The following is an 11,046-nucleotide window of genomic DNA, read 5'->3' as shown; positions in this document are numbered from 1 at the left end:
AAGATAGTTTTTGTTTTCCCTTGAGGTGAAATAGATTTTTAGTTGAGACAATGTTATTTGTATTTTCATTTGTAATTTTAAATTAAAGAGTTGTTGAAAGGAGATTTGTAAGTTAATCAGATTTGTGAATTTTTTAAAGGAATAGGACTTTTGTTTATCTTAAATTTTTATTGGTTTTTAATTATCCTCATATTTAAACTGTTTATGGGTTTTTGGAAGTTGAGAGTGCATCACACCTCAAAAATCGAAGAGTCGAGAACAAATATTGTTTTTTCCGAATTCTGTCGAAATTTGGGGTGTCACAATTGCCCTCGGGGTTGTATGGGGCCGAGAATCCCTGTTTCACATGATAGGCTTGTAAAAACTCCTTCACTTTAGAGCCTGTGAACTGGGTTCCGTTGTCCGCGATAATAGCGTAAGGCAGCCCGAACCGACATATTATATTCTCCCACAGGAATTTGACCACTTGCATCTCTTTAACCTGCTGCAGCGGCACAGCCTCAATCCATTTTGTAAAATAGTCAGTAGTGGCTAGCATGAATCTCCTCTTACCACTGGCCATGGGCAGCGGTCTCACTATATCGAGGGCCCACATCACGAACGGCCAGGGACTAGACACATTGTGCAGCGGCTCAGCTGGGGCAAATATCAACTGAGAAAACCTCTGACATTTCTCACATTTTTTGGCAAACTCCACAGCGTCTCTCTTCATGTGAGGCCAAAAGTATCCTTGTGTTAATAGTCGGTGGGCTGTTGTCCTGCCAGCTGAATAGCTCCCACAATCTCCCCCATGTAACTTCGCTAGCACCTCTTGCGCCAGCCTTGGCCCCAAATATTTCAGTAAAGGCCCGTTGAAATTCTTCTTGTATAAATCCCCTCCCATCAGTGTATACCTCTGGGACACCTGTTCCAGTCTTCTCTTCTCTTTCTTATTAATCACCTCATTCCCAGACAAGAATTGCTTGATAGGCTCCATCTATCCTTCATCCTCTTCCGCGGCACTTAGTATCTCTGAAGGCTCCTTGATACTCGGTCTGTCTAATTTTCTTACTTTGATAATCCTCTCCTCCGATCCTGGCATGGCTGCGGCCACATAGGCCAGAGCATATGCATGGCGGTTCTCCCCACGGTTTAAATGTACGAATCGGATTCGTGTGAACTTCGCCGCCCACCTATGTAAGACTTCCAAATATTTTACCATTCGAGGGCATCTCGCTGCGAATTCGCCATTCGCTTGATACACCACCAGATTCGAGTCTGAGTATAGGGTAAGTTCCTTTACGCCCAAATCCTCAGCCATCCTCAAGCCCACAATCACCGCCTTATATTCCGACTAATTATTTGAAGCTGCGAATCCCAACTTCATTGTTTGTTCTAGTCTATTGTTTTTCGGCGTAACCAGCACCACACATATTACGCTGCCTGTATATGTTGTCGATCCATCCGTGAATACCCTCCAACCATTCCTCTCATCCCACGGATTCAAATGATCCTGTTCCTTTTCTCGTTCGGGTTCTAGGACCATCTCTTACCCCCAAGTGGGATCTTCCGCAGGAAACTCTGCCAAGAACTCCGCCACTGCCTGAGCTTTCTCTGCCGTCCTGATTTGATATTGGATCTCATATGAACTCAGCATCACGGCCCATTTCAGCATTCTTCCTTATTTTTCAGCTTTCAGAGCTTGTTTGAGGGGCAAATTCGTCGCCACGATCACTGCATGAGCTTCAAAATATGGTTTCAACTTCAGGGCTGAGAATATTAAGGCCAGAGCATACTTCTCCACTCAGCTGTACCTAGTCTCTGCATCTAACAAAGGCTTACTCTGGAAATACACTGGCTTTTCCATTTTATCCACAACGTGAACGAGGACCGAGCTGATCGCTTACTCCGTGACCCCCAAATATAAATACAATTTCTCTCCTATTTCGAGCCGCGACAACAGAGGTGCTTCTCCAAGATAACTTTTTAACTCCTGAAATGCTTTCTCACACTCTGATGTTCATGCAAAATCTGTGGTGTTTATTAGCAACCTATACAGCGACCTACATTTATCGGATGATTTTGAAATGAATCTGTTTAGGGCCGCGACTCTCCCTGCCAATCGCTGCACTTCTTTCACCGTCTGAGGTGATGGCATTTCCACCAATGACCTTATCTGTTCGGGATTAGCCTCTATTCCTGGCTGCGTCATAATGTACCCCAAAAATTTCCCCGTGGTGACTCCGAATGTGCATTTCTCTAGATTGAGTTTCAAATTATACACTCGCAGTATCCTGAATGTCTCCCTCAACCCCTCCAAGTGTTCTTCCTTTGACATGTTTTTCTCCACCATATCATCTATGTATATCTCAATTCTCTTTTGAATTTTGTTCTCAAACATTTTCTCCCCCAACCATTGGAAAATGGCTCCTGCATTTTTTAACCCAAATGGCATTCTCGTATAGCAATAAGTACCCCCTTCTACCACAAAAGACGTCTTTTCCTGGTCGGTCCATACATCACAACCTGATTGTATCCCATGGATGCATCCATAAATGAAAACATTTTGAACCCCGCAGTTCTGTCCACCAACTCATCTACTCGCGGCATAGGATAACTGTCCTTGGGGTACTCCAAGTTTACATCCGTAAAGTCAACACACATTCGAACCTTGCCATTTTTCTTTGGAACCGCAACTATATTGGACAGCCAGTCCGTGAACTCCACCTCCCTGATGATTCCAACTCCTTTCAGCCTAGCAACCTCCTCCCAGATTCCTTCCGCGTTCTCACAGTCCTCATCTTCTATCTTACTGGTTTCGCATCCTCCCTCATATGCAGTCGGTGACATGCAAAATCAGGGTCCAGCCCTGTGATATACTCTATCCCCCATGCAAACACATCCCTATTCTCCGACAGACACTGTACCAGCTTACTCTTCCACTCCTCCGTCAAGTTCGACCCTATTGATGTAAATTTCTCTTCTTTGTCTGCTCCCAAATTCACTACCTCGACCACATCTAAAGTCTTCGGCCCCATTACAACCTCCTCCTCCCCCTCCACGGCCCCGCACTGTAATTGCTATGCTTGCCTTTTCCTGGGGTTCAATGATTCTCCTCCAGGTCTGCAGACCATCCTTTTAACGGTATCCTGATGACTATTCTTTGATGCCACCTGATTTCCGCAGACTTCATACATTTCCATTGAGGTGGGGAATCGAATAACTTGGTAATAGGTCAAAGGCACCGCTTTCATTTCGTGGATCCACCTCCTTCCTAGGATCGTGCTGTATTGGGAGTTGGAATCGACCACCATAAATCTTGAGAACACAGTTACAGGCCCTGTCGTCATTGGTAACAAAAGCTCTCCCATAGGCTCCGTGATACTCCCATTAAACCCATATAAACTGGACCACGGCGGCCTTAGTTGCCCCGGATCGATCCTCATTTCATCTAACGCTCCCCTAAACAGCAAGTCCACCACACTGCCACAATCAATCAGTACCCTTTTGACCATATAATTGGCCATCGCCACAATAATGACCAACACATATGCACTAGAAAATATAAATCCTATCTTCCCCGTCCATTGTCCCTGCACTATATCGCGGTTCTCTGGTCGCCTCATTGACCTGTTGAATACTTGATGTCCTTCTTACCTTATCTCTGTGGGCGTTGTGACTCAGAATTTCTCTACTAAAAATAATATTAATTGTTCCCAATATTCTCCCTGGAGCTGGCACCTGTTCCACATTCGAGGCCTCCGCTATAAATTCTCTCATCATTCCCTTCTCTATCAACCTCTGGACCAACCATTTCAATGCATAACAATCATTAGTTTCATGATTGCATACCTGGTGGTACACACAATACGGCTTGTTCGACATCTCGGCAGGGACGGTTCGCAGTCCCTCGTACCCCTGCATGTTATTGATCAATGACAATATCTCACTCAGCGGCCTATTTAAAGGTGTATGTTCTAGCTCGCGGTATGGCTTCCTTTCCCTCTGTTCTCTTCGCGGTATCTCTCTACTCCTTTCCGGATACGATGGCTGTCCGCGATATCGTTCATTACCTCTATCCGCCGACTCTGTCTTTCTGCGATCCCCTTCTTTCTCTACCGATGACACTGCCATTGCTACCCTCTTAGAATCCTTATGCATTATGTCCTCGTATCTAATATACTTCTCTACCCGCAGATATAACTCGTGCAAGGTCGCAATCTCATTCTTTGCGACGGACTGATGGACCCCTATTCCAAGCTGCAGACCTCTTTAAAATGTTATCACTGCCGTCCTTTCGTCCAAATTCTCTACCTTCAAGGTCTCGGCCTTGAAGCAACACATATACTCCCTGACAGATTTCGCAGACCTCTGTCTAACATTGAACAAGGCTGCGATGTCCACAACCCGCCTCTTCTGATGTATAAAATTATCTATAAACGCCTGCTCCAACTCTTGGAAATTGGTTATACTCTTCGAAGGCAACTGATAATTAATACCAGTCCGAAGCTCCCCATTTCAAGCTGGCCGGGAACATCATACACCACAACCCATCATACCGCGACTCTTGCCAGAGTGGCATCTGTTGCCTAAAATGATGAATGTGTTCTGCTGGGTCTCCTGTTCCATCATATCTTTCAAACCTTGGTTGATTGAACCATTTCGGCACCTCTGAAGTCCATATCGCATCCGCCAGCGGGTTACGGTTCAACCCAGCCACCACCTGATTGGCCGCGACCCGTTTGATTCTTCGTCTGTTGAAGATTCGCCTCCCGGTCATTGTTTATCATTTCTTGGACTTGCTCCATTGTTAATCCAACTACTGGGTTTTCCACAAGATTCGGTCCGGGCTCCTCCTCGTCCTCAGATCTCTCATTCTCAGACCCCTTACTTAGCTCTTCCCCGACCTCTTCCTCCGCCCTCTCTCTTTCTCTTCTCAGCTCCTCGTTCTCCTATCTCAGCCTTTCAATCTCTTCTCACATCAGTCATGTTTCTTCCGCTGCTCGCCCCTCTTCTCGTTCTTCCCCTTCCTCAATCACTGCTTTCGGCATCGGTTCCTAAACCCTCACCTTCTTTGGTCTACCCACTGCTCTCTTTGGTGCCATTTCTACGCTACTTGTATCTGTCCCCATAGACGATGCCAAATGTTGTATCCCAATTACTATTACAAACACTATTCACTAGATCTTCAGCAATATTACAACCTCCAGCACTATTTCCTCACTTCTCTTCTCTTACAGTCGCTCTCTTTTCTCTAGGTCTTGACTCACTTCGCGAAAATGAATCCCCCCCTCTTAGCCCTCCATCTGTCCCCCCATCTTGCAACCCTCTTCATTCCACGCATTTATTCTGATCTTGTGCACCGCGGCTATGTACCATAAGATGACATGGGCGCATCCGCCCGCTGATATCCTTGGTCCCCTATCCTACCACCACAGTACCAAATTTCAAAAAAATTAGGAAGTAGTACCACTTCTATCAGTTGACCGAAGTCAAACTGTTTCAATCTATTCAGATTTTCATAATGTCCATAATACCCCCAGGGTTTTTTAGACTTTAGTACCACTTTGTAGACCGATATTAGGAAATAGTACTAAATTTCAAAAAAATTAGGAAATAGTACCACTTCTGTCAGTTGACCGAGTTGACCGAAGTCACAGCAGTTCTGAGTCAATGGAATATCCTTCCTCACAGCAATTTTCACATCTCATTAATTTGGTGAGGCAAAACCAACAATCTAGCCCCGTCTCTGCCTTTGGGCCAGAGGCCCAAGTAGTTGATGGAGATACATCTAGCAGGGTGTTGCAGCCGACAAGTTTACGCACCACACCTAATGGATCTAGAAGATGGTGGAGGCCTATGTCTGATAATGAAAGCGAGGGTTTTGATAACTTGGATTCTGTGTTTGGGGAGAGTGAATCCATTGCTAGGTTTGGTGGATATGGGGCCTTTCATGGTGAGGGTGATGTTGTTTCTTATAGTGTTTATGGCGGTGAGTCAGATGTTTCTGTTGATGTTCATAGCTTTCTGGACGGGGAAGTGTTCATCCAACCGCACGATAGAAGCGATTTTGGCGGTGATACCGATATTGATCAAATGCATGCGGGCCTTGACCGGTGGAACTCTCAAGACCAAGATGAGGAAGACGAAGATTGGGGAGAAAGCAATGCTGAAGATAGTACAGTTGGAAATATTGAAGGAGAGCATTGAATTCAACGTGTTCTATCTAGGAGGCCCAAATGAAAATAGTGGGTCTCCCAATTGGTTGTATGGGTTGCAGTCTCCTGAAAATGAGAGTATTGTACACGAGAGTTCGAGAAATTAGACTCCCTAACATCTTTGCTACCCTACAGGAATCGAAGGTACCGTCTATGTTGAAAACCCTGATGACTATCTTGATGCTGTAGGCTTTGAAGTACTGCTTGAGCAACTTGCAAAGGCTGACGACACTAGACGAGGGGCACCACCGGCAGCTGCATCTTTCGTAGATAATCTTCCTTGTGTAATCATTGATGAGACACATATGAAGCATGGTGATTTGATTTGGCAGTTTGTAAGGATTCTCTATCGATTGGGACTGCAGGGAACCAGCTACCATGCATGCATCTCTATCAGCCTTCTTGTATTTTGCCCTGGTTAAGTGCAAGGAACTCATGCCCTCTTTGTCGATATGAGCTAGCTTCCATCTGATGATAAAGAATATGAAGAAGGGAAAAGGAACTCGGAAATCAGAAATGAGATTCAGGAGATCCAACAGAGTGAACCAAGCAGGAATAGTTCAGATGACATATCTGATGCTGAGGCAGATTAAGTTTGTGAATTGACCAATGAGGGAACAGGGCAAGGAGAGTTGGTCACTGTGGATTGTGACACTAATCAGGGCCGGCTCTGAGATTGTTGGGGCCCAAGGCGAATTCTTAAAAAGTGGCTTAAGTAATATGCTACAAAAGTATTTTAAATGCCTAATAAGCATCCAAAATTAATTAGTGTAGTTGGTTGTTATTCTAATTTCTCTGCAATTACCCCAGGTTTGACTCTCTTTATGAACATTTTTGTATCCAGATCATTTGATAATAGTAGACAAACTCCAGACCCAAACATTGAATGGGGGCCTTATTATTGGGCTTTGACTCGAGGCCTTAGGCGGCCGCCTAGTTGGCCTTGCCCCAAAGCCGGCCCTGACACTAATACCACTGACAGAGAGCGTACACATGGAGGGTGGCTTTTTCTTGCAGCTACTCCAATTGTTAGTCTTGTTGGCATTGTTCTAGTGTTTTGTTTCTGTAACCATCTTGCTAATACGCTAGGGACAATTGGACAGTGTGGCATTCAATTACAGGGTCAGCAACATGTTCGTATGTCACCTGGAAATTTAAGAAATGGCCAGGGAGAAACAGGAACAGGAGATGGTGGTCCTTCTGAGTGGAACTTGTTTAGTTTTGAACTTGTTTGGTTTTGAACAATTTAAGAAATTTGAACTTGTTTGTAACAAAGCTAGCAGGCCAGCGACTGTCTTTCAATCTGTTCAGGTTTCATGGTTTTGTGAACTATGAGACTTCGGTCAACTCGGTCAACTGACAGAAGTGGTACTATTTCCTAATCTTTTTGAAATTTGGTACTATTTCTTAATATCGGTCTAAAAATTGGTACCAAAGTCTAAAAAACCATGAAGGTATTGTTGACATTATGAAAATCTGAACAGATTGAAACAGTATCATATATTTAAAGTATAGATATAGGAACAAGGTCTGCATCTAACATACACTTCCAAAGATTTTGCATAGCCAGCTGGTGGTTAGCCCAACCAGCTAACTAATGTGCATCCGCATTATAAAGTCTGCTAATCCATTTAAAACTACTAAAAGCAAAAGCATTAAGCTGGTTCATTACAGTCGTATCTAATAAAGGTGCAAGTGACCAAGTACTTCCAGATCCACTGAGGGACTTAATCACACTGCCACTGTCACCTTCAAATATAAAGCTCCTCCCTCCTCAGGTTGCGTGCCATCAAAACTGCCACCTCTGCTGCCGTCTTGGGAATATGTAAAGCAAGTGGTCCTTTGTTACCAAAAAGATTCATCTGGGTTCGTTAGATTATCTGAACTATTTTGTCATAATGTGCAGTATTTGTGTAACTCTATTATAATACGAAACACTGGAACAGACACATGCTAAATACTTGTCAAGTGTATCAACTAACAAGAACATAAACAATGGCTTGTTTGGAGTGGTAATTGTTGGCGGAGATGTGGGATAGGACAGGCAATAACATACTAATTTTTTGGTTAATGCTTAAGTACTTATTTGCGTGGTTCCACTTATTATATAAATTTCTTTTGAGTATTATATAGATTGCCCTTAGCTATTATGTTGTCTCTATAGTTAGCACTTCCGAGAAAGTAATGTATGTGGTAGATATTGTAAGGGGGATTTCTCGTCAATAACTAATTGACACGTGGGCGGGAAATAACCTAAAGCTATAAATACCTAGAATGAGACGAGGACCATCGGATTAGTTCTGGGAATAAGTAATCTCATGTTTATCATGAGTGTTTCATAAACATGTGCTATTCACGTGACAAACTGCTTCTGAACATAACAGTTCTCCAAGTCGTTAGGAACTGATATAGACAGTTCCTGAACATAAGGAAACTGAAGAGGGCGGCCTTGATGATAAGGAAGGAATCATAACGACATATCTTTAAGAGTTACCTTTTGAGCCTAATCTTCCTATATTCGATGGGATATTATAATCTAAAAAGAAACTTACCTCTGATAAGATTTTGTCCAAATTCAGACTTCCAAATAGAGAGGATTCCTAATATGAAGGCAGAGTCCAAAGATGGAAGGGAACTCACAAGCGGTAAGGTTAACCCTAACCCTAGGACTCCCGAATCCCCTCCTATATAAGCAATAGGAATTCGCTCTTAGGAACTACGTGAATAGGGTTTGATTCTTCTAAACAGACAAGAAGATACGTAGGCAGCCGCATAGCGGTTCAACCTTGAGAATTAAATCATCTCATCCCTTCTCCATCATCATCCTAAAAAGTTCATAACACAAGGGACAGAGAAGGATCGGAGGATACTCAGAAAATCCCCTACATCTTTTGGCGCGGTATGTGGGGAGGCCAAGCAAGTAACATTCGGTCGGTCGACCAAGTTAATTTAAAGGCTTCTAATGTTATGATAGTAGGAACTAAGAAAGGAAAAGGTGGCGCTACCACTCGCAGCATCGATGTCAGAGAAGAGGAACACGAGATACCAAATCAAGGAGAGAATATCGAGCATTACGATGCGAATATTCCCCTTCAAGGCGCTGACAATGACGCTCAAGGAGAGCGTCAGAATGGTGAGAATGCTACTCTTATAAACCCAGGGTCTGTTCAGGCAAGCTAGGCGGTACAGACTCTGGAACAGCAAGGATGAAACCTTGAGCAAGAAGTACAGTTGCTAAGGTAGTTGTATCAATCCGACCTAGGGAAGGAGCCGCACATCAATCTCGATGGTGACGGCCTTCTGGAAGACAGTTGAGTCTGGAACCCAACGAAAGGATCTAGTTCGGCGTGAGCCATCAGAATCAGAGTACAGTAGTTTGGATGAACACTCCGACTTGGCTGAAGACTCAGAGTCAACTGATCAGGAGCACGACGTCAACCCTCAACACCGAAAAAGAACTCAGAACAAAAGAGTTTCTAGCAAAGAAAGCGCATGGGAAACTGAGAAAAATGACCTGATCTGTCAGATGCATAGGATGACAGGTAAAGGAAGAAAAATGCAAGACTCCCTTGTTCAATCCGCTATAATGGGGGAAGGCCGATGTCCTTTCTCATCACAAGTAATGAGAAAACCCTATCCCCACGGTTATAGATAACCAAAGTTTAGTATCTTCAATGGCAAATCAGATCTAATGGATCATGTGTTCAGATATAGAGCCACCATGGGACAATTGAAAGGTATGACCACGTCATGTGTCAAGAGTTCAAAGCTTCCCTGTCGAGATCCACACTCTAGTGGTACCATAGGCTACCAGAGCGACAAATTAGGTCCTCAGAGGAACTGTTTAGAACCTTCATCGATAGATACTCGTCCAATAAGCACCAACCAAAACGGATCAATTCCCTATTCAACATTAAGAAAAAGGATGGTGAGACATTGAGATCCTATATGCAACGCTTTATGGAAATTTTGATACAGATAGAGTCCTGTGATGAACAGGCTGCTATAATAGCTTTCAAACAAGGGTTGGATGAAAACAACGCCTTATTCGAGTCCCTCTCCAGAAAACTACCTCGCGATTTGGAGGAACTCCTTGACAGAGTCGAAACTCATGCAAGGTGGGAGGATGATGTCCTGAATAGGTGTAAAAAAGCAAAGAAGACCAATCGAACAACCCCCTCAGTCCCACGAGAGGGGCAAGGAAACTCCTCGCCTCCAAAACATAAGAGATAACTCCATCAGGGTCGTTAGAGGTCAGATTCCCCATCAAAAAGGTGAATGCCAAGAGGGTAGTACCAGAATTTAGCCAGCAATAAAGATGGAAAACCACAGAAGAAGCCACGGGTGGAAGGAGTTGAAGAAACTCTTCCCTTGATGGACATAATCTTTGCTCCACTGAACAAAATGTCGAACGAAATCCTGGACTCAATCAAGAACCAGAGCTACCTCAAATGGCCACCCCCACTCAGGCCAGGTTCTTTAGGTACCAGAGATCAATTAACCTACTGCAAGTTCCACAAGAGTAAGGGCCACAACACCAGAGCCTGTAAGACCCTAAAAAATAAACTCCAGGATCTAACTGAAAGGGGGTACTTGAAACAATTCATAGCACATGAGTAGGCGAATGCAGTGCAACCCGAGGAGATCAGCACATTCGTCCAGGATCCCCTAAAAATTGGACCACTCAATGGTTGTGTTCAGATCAACATGATCTCAAGAAATGCAAGAAAGTGAAGTGGACAGGTCACAGAGAAAGGTGTGAGATACCAAATGCGCGTATCAAAGTAAATGAGAATCATGAACAGTGAATTGACTGTGGATTGCAAGCAGGTTAACATGTGCCCCACAA

The 11,046-nt window shown here is 43.9% G+C and overlaps 1 protein-coding gene and 1 pseudogene across 1 annotated transcript; one reads left to right on the top strand and one right to left on the bottom strand.

The window, feature by feature from the left end:
- Positions 1–3,059: 3,059 nt before the first annotated feature.
- On the bottom strand, positions 3,060–3,506 carry LOC147504460 (uncharacterized). Its single transcript, XM_086605226.1, has one exon. It carries the CDS (start codon positions 3,504–3,506, stop codon positions 3,060–3,062), a length of 447 nt encoding a protein of 148 aa, XP_086461352.1.
- Positions 3,507–5,116: 1,610 nt separating this feature from the next.
- On the top strand, positions 5,117–6,877 carry LOC147504459 (uncharacterized; annotated as a pseudogene).
- Positions 6,878–11,046: the final 4,169 nt, after the last annotated feature.

Source organism: Coptis chinensis, chromosome 4 (assembly GCF_015680905.1).
Source record: "Coptis chinensis isolate HL-2020 chromosome 4, ASM1568090v1, whole genome shotgun sequence".
Lineage (NCBI taxonomy): Eukaryota > Viridiplantae > Streptophyta > Magnoliopsida > Ranunculales > Ranunculaceae > Coptis > Coptis chinensis.
The sequence above is the reverse complement of the archived record's forward strand: the minus strand, read 5'-3'. Positions and strand labels throughout refer to the sequence as shown.

Excerpts from the sequence above, each read along its gene's own strand:
- LOC147504460 (XM_086605226.1), bottom strand. The coding sequence starts at position 3,506 with ATGGCCAATTATATGGTCAAAAGGGTACTGATTGATTGTGGCAGTGTG.